The sequence below is a fragment of the Balaenoptera borealis genome (genome assembly GCF_965194805.1).
Source record: "Balaenoptera borealis genome assembly, chromosome: 6".
NCBI lineage: Eukaryota > Metazoa > Chordata > Mammalia > Artiodactyla > Balaenopteridae > Balaenoptera > Balaenoptera borealis.
Genome location: NC_138863.1, coordinates 42,888,846 through 42,914,618, shown reverse-complemented (window position 1 = coordinate 42,914,618; position 25,773 = coordinate 42,888,846). Strand labels below are relative to the sequence as shown.

General features: G+C 38.3%; 1 protein-coding gene across 2 annotated transcripts in view; it reads right to left on the bottom strand.

The window, feature by feature from the left end:
• Positions 1 to 395: 395 nt before the first annotated feature.
• Positions 396 to 25,773, bottom strand: part of CAVIN2 (caveolae associated protein 2) — a 36,197-nt gene continuing 10,819 nt past the window's right edge. The window contains exons 2-3 of one of the 2 annotated variants that reach the window (XR_014246129.1): positions 19,764 to 25,773; positions 396 to 19,606 (exon numbers count right to left, since the gene is read on the bottom strand). Coding sequence is in view for 1 of the 2 variants with exons in the window: in XM_082397376.1 (XP_082253502.1) it covers positions 24,979 to 25,773 (795 nt within the window). In the remaining variant the exon portion in view is untranslated. The other variant, XM_082397376.1, reaches the window with a different exon arrangement.

Below are 25,773 nucleotides of genomic sequence, written 5' to 3'. Positions count from 1 at the left end.
TAGGTTTTCACCCCCAACTTGACTCCTTTTCCATATGCACATGATTGACTCCATTGTGACTGTGGACATAGCCAAGTTTGGAGAAGTACTTAGGGTAGTTTAAGAATCCATTAGAATCATTAGCTCTCCTCTGAGCTAGCCAGAATAATCAAATTTTGTCCAAGTGGAACTAGTGTAGTTGTCGATCTTACTTACTTTTCAAAAGAATTGCAAAGAAAATGTTATGCAAGATTCACTCACAAATGCCTTCTAATGGTTCTTTAAAAACATTCTACTCATCTCCAGTAAAAATAGCTTCAAATTTATGTTAGTGAAGGTCATTTTTCAAAATGTATTGCGACTTCATTTTAATAGTCTCTGAACTCAGGTTACCCGTAGGATGGTTTGGAATTGAGCAGTCTGTGACTATAACATAAGTGATGTAAAAAAAAAAAAAAAAAAAAAAAAAAAATTAAGCTGCATATTTATTTGATTGCTCAAAGTTCTCAGTGCATTATCTGGATAGCCTGTCCATTTTTGTCTGGGTTAGTGTCAGAAATTTTCAATTGCCAGTCCCTCCTGCGCAGGACTGATGTCATCTCCATCACTTTGAGAGCTCCAGGCTCCTGATCCAATAAGCATTTCCTGAGTGCCCATTATAAGACAGGAATTCTCGACTGGAACACAGTACCCCTCCATCCAGAGATGGCAGCAAAGACATTTTCCTCCCTGCATAAATAAATGTGTGGATACTCAAAGCTTTTTTTTTTTCCCCCTTCTGCAAGCTTCTCTTTCCCCTCTCCTGATCCTGTAGAGGGAAGGAAGGTGTGTAATTTTTTGAATTTTGAGTGTTCAATTGAAAGCTAAGGCTGATGTAAGTACGATTTGCTCAAAGCTATGGTGCTTGATGTTGTGTGCAGATATTTGGTTGTGTTTGGTCTTTCTGTCTCATTCTCTGTCTCTGTCTCTCTCTTTCTGCTTTTGCTGTAATCTCCTCAGAGTCAGGAAATAAATACACTGCACTGTGTCAACTACCACACCCCCTGCAGCCACCGCTGCTCTTTTATGCCTCAGGGCCTGCCACCAACAGCTTGGAGGCACTTTTGGTCATTGAGCTGTCTTGATCCTGTAAACCACATGATGTTTGCATCTGATGTAGGAGAACAGGAACCCAAAGATACCAATCAATAGTTTTAGATAGATCCCAAAGATCTATCAGTCTTAGGAACCTCACACGTTCAAAACTCTGTCTCGGTGGAAACATTTTTGGTATGGCTGTATAGACATCTGGAGTATTTGCCTTTTGATATAAATCATTTATATTTGTAGAAACTATTGTAGTTTTAGATCCTTTAATCATCTATTCTGGACAGTGTTGCCAAAGGTAGGGAATGAAGTATAGTGAAAAGCCCAGGGGATGAAGCCTATGATGCCACTCTAAAACTTACAGATTGGAGCAAGTTACTCTTTACAGGTCTCACTATTTCCATCAGTAAAGTGCTGGCAGTAATGCCTTCCCTGGCCTTACTTAATATAAGAAAATACAAGTCTTTTAAAATTCCAAAGTGCTTTACAAGTATATGGTTGGAAGGAAAAATAACATTTATTCAGCCTCCTCTCTGTATGACAAACCATGCTCAGGTAATAAGCCATGCTTATACTATGGTATAAGGAGAGAGCCTTGTCAAGAATAGTCCTTACTCTAAATTCTTGTACATAAACAGAGCATCATGGCACAAGCAACAAGGCAGTGTTAGTTTCATGGCTAAAAATTGGATTTTGGAACCTTGGATTTTGGAGCCAGGCAAATATGTATTCAAATTCTAACTTTGCCATTTTGTGACCTTGTCACTTAACGTCTCTATTTTCTCATCCATAAAATAAAGTGAATAATTTCTATTTCATGGAGTTTTGGCAGAGATTAAACAAGATACTGTGTGATAAAATATGTGGCATGGTGTGAGTATGAAGTGCATTTATTAGTTAGGAACTTGAGTACTTTTCCACCTGAAAAGGTAATTTCTATTTGCTTTAGGTGAAATATTATGCCCTCACTAAAGTTATTAATTCATAAGAGTTATATATTTTATTTCATAAGCGTGCTTGAATTTCACATGAGAGAAATCTAGTTTTAGCCAACGATTTTTCCTGTATTGACCTCTCCCATTGAGGAATTAACAAACTTGTAGCATCATCAGCTTTTGTAGTGATTAGTCACTACACTATTCTGTTCTTAGATTCATGGTCTGCCACAAGCTCTCGGCCAAAAAGAGCCCATCATCATCTTATTGCTGTACTGCTCCTGCTATGTCAGAAAGGGCTGAGTTCAAATTATACTGGATCCCAGGGAATGTGCTTCGTCAGGGAGGTGTTAAGATTTAGCACATGGACTTTAGAGATAGGTCACCTGAATTAAATCCTGGCTTTGTTCATTATTCACTGTATGACCTTGAGAAAGTTACTGAACCTTTTAAATCTCTACATTTTCATCTTTAGTGAGTGGATAATAGTAATAGATGAGAATTATTCAAGCTCTTTCCATGTGCCAGATTCTATGCTCAGTGTTTTTTTACATGTACTAACTCATTTAACCTCACCACAACCCGTAAAGTGGGGATTACTTCCAACACTCATTTTAAAAACAAACAAACATAGAGAAAGAAACCCAGAAATATATTTTCTGGAGATACACAACTAGTAAATGTTCCAGTTGGGCTTCATTCCCACCTACTAGCTTGTGTTCTGGAAGTGATAACACTTCATACTAGGACTGAACTCTTAACATTGTCTGGCACCTGTAAACACGAAAAAAATGTCAGTTAATGCTATTAGCAAGAAGGCTGCTCCTCTGGTTTTAGTGCTTTTGTCCACCTAGGTTGCGTTGTCCTTGGTTGAATTTCTGAAGAGGTAAAATTCTCAGTTATGAGACTGAGCTCAAGCTTATTAAAGAGATAAATTTGTATTAGTGTTAATTCAGAAAACCAGTCTAATCTTAGACGTCTATAAACTCTACAAAATTTTAATAAGTTTTTACTTCGTACTTTCTTCTTCTCTATGTTCCTTTCCTTACTTTATCAATACATTTTATAAATATTCATTGATCCCCCCAACTAAATACAAATATTAGAAATAAAGTTTTATTCTCTTGCACCAATAATAAAACCAGAAGCTGCCATTTACACTCACAAATCAGGATTCTGATCCCCAGAGATGGTATATCAACTTGATCTGAGTATGAACAAAACTGTGCTGACCCTCAGTACTCCCTCTGGAGAAGGTCAGAACACAATTGTGGCCACAAAGAATAACCACTAAGCTCGGATATAAATAGCAGTGAATTGGTCATGCTGACTGCCAGCTTTTGTTGCCCCTAGGCTAAAAGATGTTTGGAGAAGGGTCAATGAAAGCTAATTATAACTTGAGGGTCTTGCCTTGATTGTATGAGGCCAGGGTTAGAAGCCCTTGCAAAGCTGGAATTTTGCTCTGCTTTTTAGAAACGATTTCTTTACAGATGTGGATGGAGCTGAGGAGTAAGGGAGGATGCCAGAGGGAGCCTTGTAATAGCTTACAGCTCTCCTTTAACCGGAAGTCAATCTGCCATTTTCCTCTTATTCTCTGGTTCTTGGTTTGTAATTTTTTTCACTGCAGCAAGTATTCTGCCCTCTTCCCTGTCACAGAAAATGTGGCTTTCCTTATCTGTAAGGTGTCTTTAATTTAGTGGAAAATAGAATTGAGTCCACTGCCCACTCCCTGTTCCAGGAATGTTTTTCTCAAAATAGGAAATATATAATGTGTAGGCTGGGTGGCTAGAATTAGGTTGGATCAGTATGAAACAGGGAGATTTGTTTGCTTCAGAAAAAAATCTCCCACTGCCTTGGCTGCTGCAGAATCCAGGACAAATATCTGGACTCAGAGGTATAGAAACCAACTATCCTGAGTGGATTAGTATAATGATGACTCTCCCCATGGATTCCCACATGCCCTTTTAACAAAGGCTTTTGTGGCCAAACTGACATTTCTAGTTAAGATTTTGAAACCATTATTTTTGATGCCTTCTCATATTGATTAGGTCAAAAGAGAAAGAAATGGACTTTCCTATGGAGATAGGCAAATCTTTTCCTTCTTTCTCTGTATTTATAATGAACTCAAATATAAAGCTGGTCTGTTCTCTAGATATCCAGATGAAATTAATCACCTCAAAATGGAGAGGAGGAAAGTTCCAAGTGTAAAATATTATGTCTGAGTTTTTTGGTGGGTTCAAAGCACCCATCTGGGTAAAGACTACCGATTTATTGCTGTCTAGGCTTTGGATTCTTATTTCCTGTCTACCTGTTGGATAATAAAGGCTTAGATTTGTTTTGACTGTTTCAGTACATCACAGAGCAACAATGAAAATGAGAATCACTCCATCTCCAGCACAAAGTCTAGGAGGAAAGATGGGGAAAATGACTCACAGCATGTTTGGAATTTGTAGTGCCCATAATTGAGAGATGGGGAGGGTCACAAACCACAGGAGAAGTGTACATTTCTTACTGGGTGAAGGATTTCCATGTAACATGACTCACGGAATGCAAATAAAACTTGTAACTTAGGAAAGGAAACTTCTTTCTACTCCCCCAGTTCTCTCAGTCGAAAACTTCATTCCTCCATTAAAAAAGAATTGTGCTTTGTGATTTATAAAGGCTATTGCTTTTTCTTTAAATTGAATGTTAACGTTCTGCCTTGTGCCCTTAACTTAATGGGTATTCTCAAAACTGGCAGCTTTTCTTTCATGCGGGAAGAAGGAATAATTCTGAATTAAGAGCACCAAAATAGGTTAAGGATACATTATGTCAGAGGCTGTAGATTGTTAACAAGCAAAGAAAGCACAAGTCATAGGGGATAATACAATTAAAGGCAACTGGGTAAGATTGCCAGCCATTCCATCCCAATGACTTCACCTGTTGATGCTAGGGTGACACTTTCCAGTCTGTCTAAAATTTGACAGAGTCCTAGGTGTTTTTCTAATTTCTGAGTGAATGGCAAATAGCATAGTAGATGCTTTAGGTGCCCTGCTTGAATCCCTTTACATTCTTCTCCAGCTGCTGTGAGCATTGGTTGCTAAAGACCCACAGCAGCATGCCCCACCTCCCTCCTCTCTCTCCCTCCTCTTCCAGAAAATTGCTGATGGCAGCTGCATCTCCCGCAAGGTTATGATCCTCCAACTAGGAGCAGCCAATGATTGATGGATATTGGGCTGCAAATGGTTGGCCCCTTTGCATCAAAGGAGAGGGTCCTAATTAATTCTATGGTGTGATCCCATGGATCAGGTCAAGACTAGTCTGTATACGGGACCACATCCTTGCTCAGCCCTTTCCTCTTCCCTCTCCTGCTTATCATACCCTCCCCTGAAGAGCTTTCCCCGAAGAGCACTCCTTCAATAAACTTCATGCCCCTAAAATACTGTCTCAGGCTTTGATTCTCCAGACATACAACAGTAAGTCTGCCCATATATTTTAACTTATTTTGTCCCGATGAATTAAACAATGCAATGTCGTTGTTAACCAGAATTCTACTGGCAAACAATAAACTATTCTCTCTGAATTGTTGAATTCTGTTCTTTTGACCCTTAATAAGCCTTTGTAACAGAAGAAGAAAAGTTCCTTCAGTTCAGTAGTGTTCTCTGTGGAGCCTTTATCCATCAGCTTACAGAGAAGAAGCATGGTTGGCAAAGGATCAAAGCCACAAAGGTTGGAAATTTGAACTCAGTGCCTGATTTCTACTCTCTTCCTTCCAACTGTGGTAGTTTGTCTAATATTAACTCTATTTATAGCACTTCTTCTAAAAGCCTGGCTTTTCAAGTTAGAATGATGTCCTGCCACAATAGGAACAATTATTGTGGCCTTAGTATATGGTAGTCACCTGGGTGACATGATAAAAGATTTTCGCTTGGAATCAAACAGTCCCTCCAAGTCTGAAATGGTATGTATTTCTGGGGTCTTCTGTAATTAGAAATGTGATTGTGTAAATGTCTGAAAATCTATGCTGCTTTTAAAGATATTGGCTTAGAGCCCATTCTAATCCAGCTAAAATTTGCAGGGTTTGAAGGTCTCCTTGTATTGCTACCAGCTAGTGGTACGAGGGTGGGCTGATTCAGCAATTGGAAGAATGGTGATTCTAGCTGACAGGCACAGTCCTCAAGGAAATGTCAGGTTGACCCTGCTGCTTAGAAAAACAGAGCATACGTAGAATTGATTAAAAAAAGACATAGAGAACAGAAATATTTTAAAGACAATATTTCTGTTGGGTAGGGCAAGGATTCATGATTCCACAGTGGAAGTTTGAACCCTTCATGGACATCAAAACTGGGCTTTGAATGAAACATAATGTCCAAATATGCTGACTGATGCACCAAATTAGATATTACTGATTCTCAATACAATATTTTGGTCTAAAGAAATTAGTTCTTTGTTTCTACCATGTTATGGCTTATTTATAATCAATATCTTCTAATTCATTCTAAAACATTCTTCGTAAAGCAATCAGGTGCTTGCTGTTTTCTGTTTAGCCATCTGATGTTCATTTTGGTTCAATTTGGTCATGTTTGTAAGTGATTTTTGCTGGATTTGGAGGATGTAAAGTTGTAAGCATTGAATCTTTGAATGAGATTTATCCATCTGAAAGTCAGTACTGAAAAGTCAGGTAATTGTTTTTAATATTATATAATTTATGGTTTATTTGTGAAAATCACAGAATTTCACGTTCTAAGACTATTTCCCAGGGATTCTGTTTCAAAAAGGTCACTGCTTTTTTTTTGTTTTTTGAAATAGAACAGCTGTATTTATTCATGATACCAAACCATATATGTGATATACAACAAAAAGTTGTCCTGATACATTTCTAAAAAGACTCTATTGCTATAATTACTGTTTACAGAATAGTGGTATATAATCATTATAAGAAATCACAGAATGGTAACATTTAAGCATCACAACCCTGATCTCAAGGCTCTACTTTTGTGTAGTTTAATATCTACACAAGCTGTTAGAATTACAACTCCTCTTCAATATAAACCATCAGCTTTGAGAGTTCTAGGTCATGCCACAGCATGACAAGGTCACTGCTTTTTAAGGAAATACAAACACATTTTGTTGCTGTTCTTGAATTTCCAAACAAAAAAGCTTAGAACTTGCCCTTTTTTACTAAGAAAGTAGAGGTAATTATTATAGCCACTAATGCTCTTATTCGAAATCCTTTTCCCACTTTCCATATGATTATCATGCCACTTGAAAGGGTTAGGTAACATAAGAATCTCTGAAAGTTAGGTAATTCCTATCCTATTTGATAGAAAGAAAACAAGATTTGGTGAGTCAAAAGAAAACGGATTATTTCAGAAAACCTGAATTATTCCTTACTACTTTCCCTATGGCCCTCATGCATTTTATAACCATGCCTATCTAAATGAAAAATCTGTTAAATTTTTGGAAACAAGAATGGTGGCACTGACAAAATGTTTGTGTTTAAGTTGTATCAGACAAAAATTGGGAATATAAAAATGAACTTCAAATTTTACATTTTAATGTACTGTGTTATTAGAATGTTATATTCTCTATTATATTTGTAAGATTTATTGAAAGGAAATTCAATGGAATTTGAAATGTTAAAATCCCATGAGAGTAAAATGTTGACTTTGATTAGCCCAAGCATCTCTAGTAGCATTTTTCTAAGTCACAACTTGGTAGGGAAAAAAATTAATGGGTAAGAGGAAGGAGACATGCTATACAGTGATTATATCATCTCTGAGTTGGTTTAAAATATTGGTTTAATATTTAATTTAAAAATGTTCAAATTCTCTGGGGGAGGACCTTCAAGATGGCGGAGGAGTAAGACGTGGAGATCACCTTCCTCCCCACAAATACATCAAAAATACATCTACATGTGGAACAACTCCTACAGAACACCTACTGAACACTGGCAGAAGACCTCAGACTTCCCAAAAGGCAAGAAACTCCCCACATACCTGGCCGTGTGGCTGATAGGGTCTTGGTGCTCCAGCCAGGTGTCAGGCCAGAGCCTCTGAGGTGGGAGAGCCGAGTTCAGGACATTGGTCCACCAGAGACGTCCTGGCCCCTCATAATATCAACCAGCGAGAGCTCTCCCAGAGATGTCCAGCTCAACGCTAAGACCCATCTCCACTCATTGACCAGCAAGCTCCAGTGCTGGACACCCCACGCCAAACAACTAACAACACAGGAACACAACCTCACCCATTAGCAGAGAGGCTGCCTAAAATCATAATAAGTTCACAGACACACAAAAACACACCACTGGACGTGGTGCTACCCACCAGAAAGACAAGATCAGCCTCATCCATCAGAACACAGGCACCAGTCCCCTCCAACAGGAAGCCTACACAACCCACTAAACCAACCTCACCCACTGGGGGCAGACACCAAAAACAATGGGAACTACAAACCTGCACCGTGTGAAAAGGAGACCTCAAACACAGTAAATTAAGCAAAATGAGAAGACAGAGAAATGCAGCAGATGAAGGAGCAAGGTAAAAACCCACCAGACCAAACAAATGAAGAGGAAACAGGCAGTCTACCTGAAAAAGAATTCAGAGTCATGATAGTAAAGATGATCCAAAATCTTGGAAATAGAATGGAGAAAATACAAGAAACATTTTAACAAGGACCTAGAAGAACTAAAGAGCAAACAAACGATGAACGACACAATAAATGAAATTAAAAATTCTCTAGAAGGAATCAATAGCAGAATAACTGAGGCAGAAGAATGGATAAGTGACCTGGAAGATAAAATAGTGGAAATAACTACCACAGAGCAGAATAAAGAAAGAAGAATGAAAAGAATTGAGGACAGTCTCAGAGACCTCTGGGACAACATTAAATGCACCAGCATATGAATTATAGGGGTCCCAGAAGAAGAAGAGAAAAAGAAAGTGTCTGAGAAAATATTTGAAGAGATTATAGTTGAAAACTTCCCTAACATGGGAAAAGAAAGAGTCAATCAAGTCCAGAAAAGCACAGAGAGTCCCATACAGGATAAATCCAGGGAGAAACATGCCAAGACATATTAATCAAACTATCAAAAGTTAAATACAAAGAAAAAATATTAAAAGCAGCAAGGGAAAAGCAACAAATAACATACAAGGGAATCCCCATAAGGTTAACAGCTGATCTTTCAGCAGAAACTCTGCAAGCCAGAAGGGTGTGGCAGGACATACTTAAAGTGATGAAAGGAAAAAACCTACAACCAAGATTACTCTACCCAGCAAGGATCTCATTCAGATTTGATGGAGAAATTAAAGCATTTACAGACAAGCAAAAGCTAAGAGAATTCACACCACCAAACCAGCTTTACAACAATTGCTAAAGGAACTTCTCTAGGCAGGAAACACAAGACAAGGAAAAGACCTACAATAAAAAACCCAAAACAATTAAGAAAATGGTAATAGGAACATACATATCGATAATTACCTTAAATGTAAATGGATTTAAATGCTCCAACCAAAAGACATAGACTGGCTGAACGGATACAAGAACAAGACCCGTATATATGCTGTCCACAAGAGACCCACTTCAGACCTAGGGACACGTACAGACTGACAGTGAGGAGATGGAAAAAGATATTCCATGCAAATGGAAATGAAAAGAAAGCTGGAGTAGCAATTCTCATATCAGACAGAATACACTTTAAAATAAAGACTATTACAAGAGACAAAGAAGGACACTACATAATGATCAAGGGATCAATCCAAGAAGAAGATATAACAGTTGTAATATTTATGCACCCAACATAGGAGCACCATAGTACATAAGGCAAATGCTAACAGCCATAAAAGGGGAAATCGACAGTAACACAATCATAGTTGGGGACTTTTAACATCCCACTTTCACCAATGGACAGATCGTCCAAAATGAAAATAAATAAGGAAACAAAAGCTTTAAATGACACATTAAACAACATGGACTTAATTGATATTTATAGGACATTCCATCCAAAAACAACAGAATTCACTTTCTTCTCAAGTGCTCATGGAACATTCTCCAGGATAGATCATATCTTGGGTCACAAATCAAGCCTTGGTAAATTTAAGAAAATTGAAATCGTGTCAAGTATCTTTTCTGTCCACAACGTTATAAGACTACATACCAATTACAGGAAAAAAAAAATGTAAAAAATACAAATACATGGAGGCTACACAATACACTACTAAATAACCAAGAGATCACTGAAGAAATCAAAGAGGAAATCAAAAATACCTAGAAACAAATGACAATGGAAACATGACGACCCAAAACCTATGGGATGCAGCAAAAGCAGTTCTAAGAGGGAAGTTTATAGCAATACAATCCTACCTCAAGAAACAAGAAACATCTCAAATAAACAACCTAACCTTACACCTAAAGCAATTAGAGAAAGAAGACCAAAAAACCCCCCAAAGTTAGCAGAAGGAAGGAAATCATAAAGATCAGATCAGAAATAAATGAAAAAGAAGTGAAGGAAACGATAGCAAAGATGAATAAAACTAAAAGCTGGTTCTTTGAGAAGATAAACAAAATTGATAAACCATTAGCCAGACTCATCAAGAAAGAAAGGGAAAAGACTAAAATCAATAGAATAAGAAATGAAAAAGGAGAAGAAACAACCGACACTGCAGAAATACAGAGGATCATGAGAGATTACTACAAGCAACTATATGCCAATAAAATGGACAACCTGGAAGAAATGGACAAATTCTTAGAAAAGCACAGCCTTCTGAGACTGAACCAGGAAGAAATAGAAAATATAAACAGACCAATCACAAGCACTGAAATTAAAACTGTGATAAAAAATCTTCCAACAAACAGAAGCCCAGGACCAGATGGCTTCACAGGCGAGAAGAGCTAACACCTATCCTTCTCAAACTCTTCCAAAATATAGCAGAGGGAGGAACACTCCCAAACTCATTCTATGAGGCCACCATCACCCTGATACCAAAAGCAGACAAAGATGTCACAGAAAAAGAAAACTACATGCCAATATCACTGATGAACATAGATGCAAAAAAATACTAGCAAACAGAATACAACAGCACATTGAAAGAATCATACACCAAGATCAAGTGGGGTTTATCCCAGGAATGCAAGGATTCTTCAATATACGCAAATCAATCAATGTGATACACCATATTAACAAATTGAAGAATAAAAACCATATGATCATCTCAATAGATGCAGGAAAAGCTTTTGACAAAATTCAACACCCATTTCTGATAAAAACCCTCCAGAAAGTAGGCACAGAGGGAACTTATCTAAACATAATAAAGGCCATCTATGACAAACCCACAGCCAACATCGTTCTCAATGGTGAAAAACTGAAACCATTTCCAGTAAGATCAGGAACAAGACAAGGTTGTCCACTCTCACCACTATTATTCAACATAGTTTTGGAAGTTTTAGCCACAGCAATCAGAGAAGAAAAAGAAATAAAAGGAATCCAAATCAGAAAAGGAGAACTAAAACTGTCACTGTTTGCAGATGACATGATAGTATACATAGAGAATCCTAAAGATGCTACTAGAAAACTACTAGAGCTAATCAATAAATTTGGCAAAGTAGCAGGATACAAAATCAATGCACAGAAATCTCTTGCATTCCTATACACTAATGATGAAAAATCTGAAAGAGAAATTAAGGAAACACTCCCATTTACCATTGCAACAAAAAGAATAAAATACCTAGGAATAAACCTACCTAAGGAGACAAAAGACCTGTTTGCAGAAAACTGTAAGACACTGATGAAAGAAATTAAAGATGATACAAGCAGATGGAGAGATATACCATGTTCTTGTATTGGAAGAATCAACATTGTGAAAATGACTGTACTACCCAGAGCAATCTACAGATTCAGTGTAATCCCTGTCAAACTACCAATGGCATTTTTCACAGAACTAGAACAAAAAATTTCACGATTTGTATGGAAACACAAAAGACCCCGAATAGCCAAAGCAATCTTGAGAAAGAAAAATGGAGCTGGAGGAATCAGACTCCCTGACTTCAGACTATACTACAAAGCTACAGTAATCAAGACAGTAGGGTACTACTGACATATAGATCAATGGAACAGGAGAGAAAGCTCAGATAAAGATAAACCCACGCACATATGGTCACCTTACCTTTGATAAAAGAGGCAAGAATACACAATGGAGGAAAGACAGCCTCTTCAATAAGTGGTGCTGGGAAAACTGGACAGCTACTTGTAAAAGAATGAAATTAGAACACTCCCTAACACCATCCACAAAAATAAACTCAAAATGGATTAAAGACCTAAATGTAAGGCCAGATACTATAAAACTCTTAGAGGAAAACATAGGCAGAACACTCTATGACATGAATCACAACGAGATCCTTTTTGACCCACCTCCTAGAGAAAGGGAAATAAAAACAAAAATAAACAAATGGGACCTAATGAAACTTAAAATCTTTTGCACAGCAAAGGAAACCATAAACAAGATGAAAAGACAAACCTCAGAATGGGAGAAAATATTTGCAAACGAAGCAACTGACAAAGGATTAATCTCCAAAATATACAAGGAGCCTATGCAGCTCAATATCAAAAAAAAAACAACCCAATTGAAAAGAGGGCAGAAGACCTAAATAGACATTTTTCCAAAGAAGATATACAGACTGCCAACAAACACATGAAAGGATGCTTGACATCACCAATCATTAGAGAAATGCAAATCAAAACTACAATGAGGTATTACCTCACACCAGTCAGAATGGCCATCATCAAAAAGTCTACAAACAATAAATGATGGAGAGGGTATAGAGAAAAGGGAAGGAACCCTCTTGCACTGTTGGTGGGAATGTAAATTGATAGCCACTATGGAGAACAGTATGGAGGTTCCTCAGAAAGCTAAAAATAGAGCTCCCGTATGACCTGGCACTTCCACTACTGGGCATATACCCTGAGAAAACTATAATTCAAAAAGAGTCATGTACCACAATGTTCATTGCAGCTCTATTTACAATAGCAAGGACATGGAAGCAATCTAAGTGTCCATTGACAGATGAATGGCTAAAGAAGATGTGGCACATATATACAATGGAATATTACTCAGCCATAAAAAGAAATGAAATTGAGTTTTTTGTAGTGAGGTGGATGGACCTAGAGTCAGTCATACAGCGTGAAGTAAGTCAGAAAGAGAAAAACAAATGCCGTATGCTAACACATATATATGGAATCTAAAAAAAAAAAAAAAAAAAAAAAATGGTTCTGAAGAACCTAAGGGCAGGACAAGAATAAAGACACAGACGTAGAGAATGGACTTGAGGACACGGGGATGGGGAATGGTAAGCTGGGTCGAAGTGAGAGAGTGGCATGGACATATATACACTACCAAATGTAAAGTAGATAGCTAGTGGGAAGCAGCTGCATAGCACAGGTAGATCAGCTGGGTGCTTTGTGACCACCTAGAGGGATAGGAGGGTGGGAGGGAGACGCAAGAGGGAGGGGATATGGGCATATATGTATACTTATAGCTGATTCCCTTTGTTATAAAGCAGAAACTAACACACCATTGCAAAACAATTATACTCCAATAAAGATGTTAAAAAAAAATTTCCTTTCCTAATTCTTTCTTGCCCATTTTTGGAAATAAACCATGATTTCTGGAACTGGAACTAGAACTTCACTGTCAACCTCTTTTGATAGTTTGGTCAAGTAATTGTTTGAATAGACTAGTGGTTTTTAAGTCATTAAGGCAGGTTAATCACCTATGAATAAGTAATTATTTTTGTGGACACAAATATGGTAGCACATGGAAAAACAGATCATTGTTATAATGGAAACCTTAAAATAGTTAAGCCTCAACTATATATGTTCATAAAAATGGCAGAGGTATTCCAAGAGATAAATACTTCAGAAATCATCTGATATGTTTACATGCATTTATTTGATAGAGCAGATTTTCTTCCATAATTAAAATATTTAACATCAAATTAATTTGCATTCTCTGCGTTTCTACCAACTGATGACACAGTGACATCATCTAGAAATACTCAGTGTTGGAGGTCAGACAGTCCAGAAATAAAACATTTATTTTAGGCAGTTAGCTTACTAAGTGAATAAACCACATTTGGTTAATTGAGAACTATCTTCAAGCAGGAAAAAAAATACAAAAGCATGGTAGCTGCACACACAAAATGCATAAATACCCAAGCCTTTGCAACACATCGTGATAATTATTTCATTGTGTATATAAAATATTTGCTAAGTTAAGTTGTTCAGATTCTCAAACCATATAATGTGAAATCTACTGTAGCTGTACTGAGAAAGGATGGAATTGTATGTTGACAAGTTACCTACTCCCCTTCCTTAGGAGTTTTCCACAGGGCCATCCCTAGCATGTAGTGGGCCTCAGGCAAAATTTTTTTTGAAGAGTCTCTGTCTATAAAAAAATTTTGATTTAAAAAAGTGTTATAAAATTCATGGACCTATATAAGGTATGGTAATTTTCAATCAAGCTTCAGAATAATGGATAAAGTAGAGCTATTTACACATTTGTTTATTGTCCAGTCATTGCATGTAAAGAATCTTCACAGGGGCTAGTACCTAGGTGCTGTTTCTTCTTGTTCTTTATTGTCAAATGCATGGTTCCTGGCTAATTTCATATCTCCCACTATGTGAGGAAAAACGTAGCAATACTGTTATTGTTCACAATGCCATGGCTCTTCAGATTGTTTTAATTGAAACAATATAGATCTTCTTGCCTCTGTGGTTTCTAATACCATTTATTTAAGACTTGTTACATCATTACTCATGAGTCTACATCATCCATCATGCCATGATCGCTGGTTTCCCAGGACTGTCTCAAAGGTTTTGCTGTGCTTTTCTGATGATGATCACAAATGCAAGTCTTATCTAGTATATGTAGGAAATGTGAGTGATAAGTTGTCTTCTGGTCATGTCAAATTTAGTGTTCAGAATTTTATAGCATAAACATAGAATGATACATCCTTCCATTATGCCTTCTCTTGAACTCTTTAGGTGGTGACCACGGCATTCCTAGAATATGATCTCTTTCAATGTTGGCTATACCCCTACCTTCTACCACTTTCACCAGTGGGAAGATAGGGACAAGAAAAGTGGGCCCATTTGTATAAGAAATGTCCATCTCTTGTCCAGCATGGCTTAAGACCAGCTTAGTGGGGAATAACATCAACACATGCTGTAAGGCAAGAGACGACATGGATTGGAAGAATCTCTGGTCATAGGGGAACAAAGGGCTCGAAAACTCTTTGCGGTGTTTGGGGAGGGTAAGGCAACCCTGGGGAAGTAGCCTGACACATGATGTGGAACCTGAGGAGGAAGTGGAGTGATGGCCCTGGGTGAAGGACCCCTGCTGCCACCTTGCTCCCTTGGTGCTGTAGACGGGAGGTGGCACTCTGTCCTAAAAGCTTTTGTACCAGCCCACATGCATGACTCCAGCCCAGGGGTTGGCAGTATACCATCAGTATCCCAGAGCACTGGACTTGTCTTGTGTCCCTCAGAAATGTGGGTTTCCCCAAATCAGCATGTCGGCACTACTCCAGAGGCCCAATCTCATTCATACTCTCACGGCTTCGTTAAAGAAATACTCTGCTAACTAGGAGTATTTTCCTCCTGAAAGCTCTTTGGGGAATCTGGTTTACCCCTTGCATGGGGTAGAGGTTTAGACAGCACTTGAAGGAGAGAAATGGAGACTGGGGCCCACAAGGGTCATTATCTGACCTGAGTCTTCCGTCTGATGACACCAGAGGGGAACTTAGAATATTTCTTGGAATGTTCTTTAAGGCGTAGGACTCCCTGAGGGGCAGGCACAGGACAGGGTCTCTGCTTGTCTGGGTTTAAGGGCAGTATGGGATTTCCTCATAGCTTCTCTGTTGCATTTCTCTCTCTAGCAGTTGCCTCATACAAGGGTTTGTTCTTAAATTGCTGCTAAGTTACTACTAAAGTGCCCTCTTCCATGTCCCAGTAGTTAACCTGTAAAGATGTGTTTTTAGGACATCTCTTTGCAGTGGAGATGAAGAACTCTAAGCTTTTAAGAGCAAATGACACATTTCTCAAAAATTAATGTAAATTCTTAAGCATTCACATTAGGTTTAATAGTCCATCTACATTTCAGAGCAGTGGACCAAGCTCTGAGGAGAAACTTTTGGCTCATGGATGCCTCACGCAGAGAAAACACTCATGGAAATTGGGGCCATTATCATTGCTTACTGTGTTTTCATTTAAACTGATGAAAGCAGAACAGCTTGTCACTTCAGTAGAAAAAAAACGGAATGTATGAATTTTGTGGATGCTTCAAGAGTTGCAAGTTAAGACTAGTAATGTAAATCTATTTTTTAATGTCTAGTCCCATTCAAAGAACAATGAAAGGTAGTGGAAGTCTCTTCGTCTTTTTGTACTTAGAAGAAACAGATATGAAAAATTGGTATTCTAAAGCCATAGATCAAACACTGTAGTTTAAGAACTTTAGAATGACAATAATTAGAAAGAAATGCATGTTTTGTGGAAAAAAGAAAGTGCTTTTTATTTCTTTGGTGTTGCTATGGAGAAAAGATGTGGTAATGCTCACAGGGTGGAACTTTATTCTTGTTCTGAAGCATAGAAAAATTTCTGACTTCAATTTAGTTTTAACTGATTTATTCTGCTTTTCTATTTTCTTCCTTCTGTTCCCCCTCCCCACTTCCTCTTCTCCTTCTTCTTCCTCCTCCTTCTTATCTTTCTTCTTCTTTTTTGGTACCCTTCCTTCACATGTGTGGACAGTCTGTCAAAACACTTTTGTATCTAAATAGATCACCTCCTCCAGAAGTTATTATTTAAATTTACTTTGGAGAAAAATTACTTGATTCTCTTCCAAAATAGGGACTCCTGGGGAACCCATCTGCTCTAAGAGAAGTAGGTGTTTCAGGTAGAACAATGGGTCTGATGCAGACTCTGTCCACCATTTGAAAATCCTTGAGATAATAAATAATCTGTCTTGGTTTTAGGGATGATTCATTCTTGATCGCTTTGCTTATTCTTATGACTATTAAAAAAAATAAAAAGCTACTCCTGTGTAGCTGTGATAAAGAATAATGTAGATCCATATTTGCAACTAAGGAAAGAGCACCAGAGAGATTAAATGAGAAAAGTTAGGTGCAACAAGATCCTGATTATTTACATATAAAGAGAAAATATACATATATATCTTTTATATTTTTTCCTGGAAGAATACATAAGAAAACTTTGACCATGGTTATCATCAGAGTATAGTGTTTGGAGAAGTGGGAAAAGGCTAACTTCTTTAATTTCCATTTAAAACCTTTTTGCATCATTTGAATTCCCTTACTATGTTCCATTATGTGGTAGGCAAAATTCTAAGATGGACCTAAGATTTACCACCTCCCTGGAGGACACACCCTGCCTAATCCCCAGATCTGTGAATATGATAGATTTTACTCTTGCAATTTTATTATGTTACATGGTGTAGTTTACTTGAAGAGAGATTATCTAGGTGGTCCTGACCTAATCACAGGAGGACCTATAAAGCCTGAGAGGTTTTTTTTGCTGCTCGAAGAAGAATAGGCAGTCAGAGATTCAAAGCACACTAAAGAATTGGATGTGCCATTGCTGGCTTGAAGATGAAGGGGACTACATGGTAAGGAATGTGAGCAGCCTCTAGGAGCTGAGGGCAGTCCCGGGTTGACAGTCAGCAAGGAAGTGGGGACTTCCATGCTACAACTGAATGCAGGGAACTGAATTCTGCTAACAAGAATGTGCTTGGAAGCAGATTTTCCCCAGAGCCTCCAGATGAGATATCTTAATTTCAGCCTTGTGATACAATACGTTGAACCCAGCCATGTACAGCAGGGATTATCTGGGCATTAGGATTATGGACCATTTCCCCCTACTTAATAATTGTTTAATCAAATAAAAAATCTTAGGAAGTATTATTTTAAAAAACCAACTCTTATTGTAAGGAGAATATGTACTCTTTCAAAGTTGGATGTAAAGTTACTTTACCTAAAGTAAGTCAAATTTTCTCATTGATTTCTATTGTGTATTTTTAATTATTCATTCCTGTCTCATCCTAGCAAAGATACTATATAACAGAAATTAGCGATGTGTTTCCAGGAGAGAAAAATTCCCTAAAATTCAACAAACAAACCAAAGTCCCAAAACAAAATGAATTCGAAAACTTTTGGCAAGAGAGTGACTAAACAAGCAGTCTATTCCAGGGCACACTGGGATTGCAGGAGGGAAGGGCATGTCTTTTTGGTTTGCAGTGAACCAGTGAACCCAGTACCTTCACAAGTCTTGGTATACAGTATGTGCTCAAAACTTACTTGCGAATTAAAACAAATGAATGTGCTTGCTGTCAGTGTTGCGTTTTTAAAGACTATAGGTTTTCTTCCACTCAGAGTCTCCCTTCCACCATTTTGTTTCACACTTTAGCACAGAGAAATCTCTACTCTTGTGTATTCTTTACATCCACACAACTGTACTTTGTACTGTTTAGATTCCTTCTATCTCCATTCTGGAAATTTATGGTATGTTACACAGCAGAGCTACAGGATCTCCATTAACTATCTTGTGTGACTATTTCTCAAATAACAGTTTCCTTAAGGCTGAAGATTTATTTTTCTTGCAGATTATTTGTTCCTTCTTGCTTTGCTTCTGTAAATTCTAATTTATGTAGGGGGCTCCCAGCACTTTCCCCTTGCTCAATAGATAGAAAGTTCCTAGATGGCAAAGACTCTTCTCTTGTCAGTCTTATCCACAGACCCAGCACAGGGCCTGGCACATATAGATGCCCAATAAATGTTAATAAAATGGATACCTTTACTGGGGAAATGTTTCTTGCAGATGAAAACACCCTGCAGTTATTGGATAATTCAGGCCTAACTACTTTTGTTTAATCTCTGAAAAGTCTAGCTACAAGGTAGTTGGAAAATATCTTTTGGTCTCTGACAATAAAAAGAGTGATAGTAGAAAGAAAAAAGAGAGAGAACTAAAGAGATAATGGAATTACACCCAAGGTACATCAGTCTCCCTTTCTCTGGTTAATTTTTGGGGCAATCCCATAAGCTAAGATATTCCTTTTCTCCATCCATCCTGAGAGGGAAGGTGGGGGGGGGGCTTCCTTTTTATTATGTAGGAATTGAAAATTATTGATTTAAAGTTCCTAGGACATTTGATTTTTCAAATAAGGGCATATTGCTCAGAATACACTGCCTTTCTCTGCATGTCATTGGGGTTCTGGATATGATTAACCTGCACTGGACCTTGGAGAACATAGCTAATCCATGTGTTTCCATAGAGCTTAAAGTGGTTGCAAGCATAAAGTTTCTCCTTAACAAAGGACATCTTTCCCCTTGTGCTAAATCGGTATCAGTTTTTTTTTCCCCAACTCTGAGCTCTGAAGTCTCCATTTAGCATCCAGAAAATTGAGCTGTGTTCTTTTCCTTTAGTACCTCATTACTAACAATAAAGAGTTGAAGAAATGGAGTGTCGGCTGGCCATTTTGCTATGAAATATGGCAGAGCAGGGTGCAGACTTGCTTTCTGTCATCTGTAGGACCTCCAGGTTATTGATAGGAATAGGTATTTTTCTACTGGAACATAGAAATGGAATAGTCACATTATATGCTCAGTTTACCCCAACAAAATACCAATCCCGTTGGCACCCAGGGGCTCTGCAGGTAACCCACAGGTAGGTAGTGCTGCTAATAACAGGAAGTGGTGCTATCCCATTAGAGAACATATAACCACCTTTCAGTGTGATTGGTGACTGTCTCCTCAGTGCATTGACTATGCAGCATTAACAGGAATCTTTTCACAAATGCAGTAAGTGGCAAGAGAAAATTTCTTACAAGTTCCGGCAAGGGCATTTTTGCATTTTCTATTTCCCTAAGAAAAATTTTGTGCTTTTTCTCAAGGCAAATCCAATCCTGTTGGTAGCTTTCTATTCCCATGTCTGTGCGTCCAGGTGGGGAAGGAAAACCCAAGAGTGTTCACTTACAGACCAGGGGTCAGAAACTGATGGCCTGTGCCAAGGCTACAGGCCAGCAGATAGTTCCAGTTGGCTCAAACAGTGATTAAAATGATTTGAGCTAGTTGCCAGAAATTAAAAGCCAGGAGCTTTTCATGCAAAAAAGAAATCTGAATTTTGGCTCTTCTTAAAAGAAGTTGAAGCTTTGGCAACACCGGGCCTGACTTCTCACATGGCAAATGGAGTTGGGTGGTAGATGCCAGTTTACCACAATTCAGGGTGGCTCCTAGAATGTACCGTCACTTTCTGGGAATTAGCAAATGCGCCACCTTCAGACTGGTGAAGGATGAAGGTGTCCCATAAGAGAGGTCACGGCCCACTTGTAACTGCTCTGCCACAACTGCTGCCACCACCTCGAACCATGTTACTTCTATGTGAACCCTTCAGGCGTTTGAGTTTGTGACCACTGCCTAAGCCCTTGGAAGAAGCCACTGACTGCAGCATACATCCTGATGAATGAGGGCTGGCCTGGAGGGTTTTCTTTGATTGCTTGCACCAGCATTTGCTTGATGTAGCTCCTTTTTTACGTTGAGAAGACAGCTGGACTGTTTTGCAGGAATCATCTTAAAAGGCCAGGTCTCCATATCGTCACGGTTCACCTTACTTCCCAAACACCCACACGTCCCCCACCCCATGCTGATTTGCCATTTGCTCGTATTTTCAGCCTATGAGAGGATGTGTCCAGGCGGGATAAAGCAGTTTCTCTAGCATGACACAGGAATCTGACTCCTTTAACTTGGAGTTTGAGGCAGACTTCTTGCGCCATCTTTGAATTAGCTGATTCTAGTATCTATCTCTGTTGACAGCTTGCGCTTATTAAACTGTGCCCCACAGTGAACCCTGCAGCCACTGACAATGGACAATGCCAAGGAGCTGAGGAGCCCCTCTGTGGCCTCAGCAGACCTGAATAACAGTCTCTCTGTGGCTCCCCAAGAATCGTGAGCTGTTTTTTCTTAGCATTAGTATGACAATCATTAAAATCATTTACAAAGTGCAGCTCTATGTGGTGCTGTATAAGGCGCAATAAAATGAAGTTAATACCACGCCATCAGAGAGCTTATAAAGTGATTCATAGTGAAGCACAGTTGGGTGATACAATTAGGAGTCTTGTTTTGGCAGTAGCATGGATTTCAGAGTGGGGTTGAGCACTGACTCTGACACTCAATAGTTACGTGAACTTGGACAAGTCTTTTAACTCTGTGACCTTCAAGGGAAAAATAGTTAAATTGTAACATGGTGAGTGAGAACTTAGAGTGGTTAAGAACTCTGTAGTTCCCTCGCTCCCCTCATCAAAAGTCTCAGGTATAAAAACAGTACCTTTCTAATAGGATTCATTTGATTAAATGAGATAATGTTTGTGTCTAGCATGTGGTAGGTACACAGTTCTGACCATTGGCGTGCCCAGCCTGGCGTAAAGTAAGCTATCAGAAATGTTCTCTCTCTCCCCCATGCTTGTGTCTTCCTGCTTTGGGCACTACGAATTTCCAAGTGGGAAGGACAGATGGTCGTATTGCTCAATAAATATTTACTGAATTGATTTTACAGTGGAAAGTCTTTAAGCATATGAATATCAAGCTGTCTTGCTAAAGGTGTAGCTTCGTAATTGGGGCAGTTTGTGTGGAGAGTTAAAGATAATTTTAGAGTTTCAAATACTACAGGATAATGCAATGGTTAAAACAAAAATAAGAAGAATGTATCTTTAATAATGTGAGTTACTGCCTGTTCCCTTTAGGAATGAGGTCCTGGCTGCAGAAGTCTCTATTTCAACACCCAGATCAAGGAGAATACAAAGCTTCAGTGCCAGTTTGATCTGAAACTTGTTTTGCAGTGTCACAGTCTTGCAGTCTTAGGAAAAGACTTGTGGTTGCTATGGAACTGTTAATAATGATTGCCACCCTTACCTCAATTCCTCATACTCCTGATCTCCAACATAAAATCACTTAGACTTAGGCCGTAGGGCAGTAAACAAACTTTTGAGCAAGAATTAACTGGGTTTGGGCATTAGTGTCTTAATGTAGGAAATGACTTTCATTATAACCTTTACTTACACTAGTGGCTTGGCTATGTCAAAGGAGCTTCTAGTTTCCTGATAGTGAACTGAAACGCAGGAGGTTCAAACCTTGTTCTTCTGCATGAGCATTGCTAAAAGCAGAAACACTTTGGGCTTTCATCTTACAATAAATGTAAGAAAAAAATATTTATTTTGTGCAGAACTGGCCTTAGTGTGGGTCTTTTATTTTCATGTATAAAAAGATATTCAGCCATGTACTAGATTCGTAAGTGGAAAGGGAAAGAAGAAAATATTCCTGTTGAAATATATATGTCTATATATTTTACAAATAAAAACTCATGGAAAAATCTCATCGTTGCTCTATTTCTGTGAGATCTGTGATCTGTGTAATAGACACTTCTTGTTCCTGAATTATATTTCTAAGATAACGATCTCAGTGCTTATTAATGTACAATCCTTGGGGGAAAACTAATCCAGTTCTTGAGCTCCAGGCACATAAAGTTAGGAATGGGTTATTGGGTGGGTATGAAGAAGACATAACTAATTTGGGGACTTTGTAGCCTCACCAGTATGCAAATAATTCAACAATAAACAGAATAACTAGTTTTCATTTCCACAACTGCTGCTCTCTCTAATCCCTACAGTATGTGTTTTCCAACAATTAGCTGGCTTAATTCTCTGTTCCATTGGTTAGGATTTTAATGTTTCAAATGAGGAACAGAGAATAAATGTCTGTCAGTCAAATCTAAAAAGATGCCTGACATGCAGATAGTTTCTAGGAACAAATAACATAAGCATTTTTGAAAAAGAAATGTAAACCTTGCATTAGCTCTGGATGGCCCAACTCCTTGGCTGCAAAAAAGTAACAGCAACTTTGTAAAGGTTAAACAGGCATGTTCAGGGCCCTGAGTGAAATTTAGTCTTCTACCAACTGGATGGCACTGCAGAAGACAAAGGTGTATCTGTGTGAATAAACTGAACATACAGTTCAATACATTCATGTTTGCAGGGCTATTTAAGGTATTATAAGGTCTGGTACAAAATAATAAAAATGCAGATGGAACTATCAAATTCATCAAGCTGCTACAATAAATTCAGATGCTCTCCAGAGCTGGCAAGGTGATGTCAAGAAAGTTAAACTTGGAGAATGAGACTTGGATTTCTAAATGAGCTTGGGGAAAAAAGAAAGCAGAGTTAATAGGGGAAATCAAGAATAAAAAATCAACATTACGGCTACATTTGGAGGAGAGTTTAATAATCAATTCTTTCTGCTTTTTTTAAAGTTTTCTGCCAAGAAACTGACATTGTTATGTACTTTTTATTTTTTGGTTTATTTAGTCTTCTTTAACACAGCCATTGTTAGTTCAACAATCTAATATTTGGGGTACATTATTGCAAAATAAGGACACAGCTGTATCAGTTATGCCATCAATACATTTGTTAATCCTATCCCTTTTATAAGGCAAAGCATAGTTTGTTAATACTGTTTTAGATTAGCTGTATTTGTAAGGTTACTTATAATGAGTGGTACATACTAAAGGTAGGGAATTTGCCCTCTGGTACAACTGTCTTTAAACCGTAATAGTTTTCTCAAAACATTACCATTCTGTAATTAAAAATAAAGCAATATTTTAGTATAATGTTAGGCAGTAGTAAAAATTACCCTGTCTGAGTAAATGTGCACATATACATAAACACTAGCATGCTTTAAGAAGTTGAGAAACATATTAATATTCTGTGAAATTAATATATAAATAAAATATGACCTGGAATGAAATTACCATTATGTACAAAAAAGGAAAACTCGACTCTTTCCCTTCCCAAACCTGTTGATTCTAACGTGTTACAAACCTACATTACATCATTTGAAGTGTAAGGATTATTTCAAATTTGGAAAACATTAAAGAATAGTACGATCCAACTTCCTACAAAAGGCAGTATGTATTAATTAATTTTGAAGATTTATGTTCATTCCAATGTTAAAGAGACATCCTCTTGAACTTCCTTAGAGAAATATTTGTAATGTCTTTTATTAAGAAAAAAAATGCAGCTTTAACACAGTAAAATGGTTTTTTAGATTATTTGAAAATATTAGAAAATAAAAATATTGTGAAGATATAGCATATTATTCTAGGATAAATGAATTTCTTCAGATTGTTATATGAGTAAATACTTGAACTAATATCGTAAATATTTTACTTTTGAGCACATGCTTTTTTCTCTTTGTCTTCATTCTCTTTGCCATTCTTTGTTTCCTGTTTCTCTTATTTTCCAACTTCTCCTTAGTTTTCTTTTTCTAATAGTCCCAACTTTTCTACATATCTTACTTCGTTAGGTGAACATTATAGTCTTTCAATTTCTCCTTCATTTTCAATAAACAATGTTTTCTACTAAGTAAATAGCCAACTTTCTCTTCTACCTTTTAAGAAAAGTGTTTTCTTCTTGAAATATAAAGTAGTTATCTCTTTAGCTTAAATACATATGTATATTATATATCACACACTTAAAGAATATAGATTCACAGAATTCTGTGGAAATTCAATATATTAGTGGTACGCTTATTCAGCAAGCTTATGGAATGACAAAAAATGAATCACATTTCATGATTAGTATCTTACGTAGCCTCTGATGTTTCTGACTTAGCCAAATTGATCAGTGTTTTTTGACTGCTCCATTTCTTCTTCTGGGCAGTCTTGGAGAACTACAGAAATGGAACCTAAGAGTAAATTAGAAGTGTAGACCTTGACAGGTTGCCTTCATAGTAAATCTCGGGCACGTGTGTGCGCCTACTGTGTAGTAAATGATGACTACCTGGACGGTAACACGGTGTGAGTGGGGAGTGCTGGAGATGTACAGGAGTTTGTTTCTAGGCTCTGGTTACCCGCTAAACTGAAAGCACAGGCTGGGCACAGAGCGCTGTGCCTTTAGGCGGTCTGGTCCACCTGGAGCACAGCTGGCTGCACCGGCTCCTCATCTGACCGCTCTGCCTCGTGGGAGGTTAGCACGTAGCCTCCATCATAGCACACCTGCTGTGCCTGTTCCAAGGCCACCGACTCTTCTTCTTCATCTTCCACAATGGTCAAGTCGATGTTGCTGTCCATGGCCGAGTCACTCCCTCTTGAGGCCGCCCTCCCAGCATCCCCCTCCATGCTCTTCCCTTCCACCAGTACACTGGTGAGGGATGCTTCGGAAAGACCCTCCGCGAATGAGCTCTCCTCGTGGTCATTCGGCACCTCACTGCTAGGCATGTCTTCTGACTTGGTCTCATTTTCTGCAGGGCTTTCTCCCTCTCGGACTTTCTTTCGACCGAAAGTGAGGGGAGAGACCTTGAAGGGGGAGCTTTTCCCTGAGGATGTTTTCTGGTGATTGGAAGTGAGAGATTTCTTAATCTTCTCTCTCCTCTCTGCAGATACAATCTTTGTCCCCAGCTTGTTCATCTTTTTCTCGATGTTCTGGCGAGAAAATGCTTTCTTGAGGCTATCCACTTTCCGGAGACTGGATCTTTTTATTTTCTCTGCCCGGCTTTCTTCCATCTTTTCCTCTGCACTGTCTTCCAGGGCCTCCTCGTCATGGGGCAATTCATCATCGGACGAGAGGTCCACTGTGTGCAGAGTTTCCTCCAGGGACTTATTTTCATCAGCATGCTCCTCTTCCTTCCCTTCCGCTAGGCTGGAAGCTGGCTCTTTCACAAACACACTGGCAGGGATCTCATTTTCTTC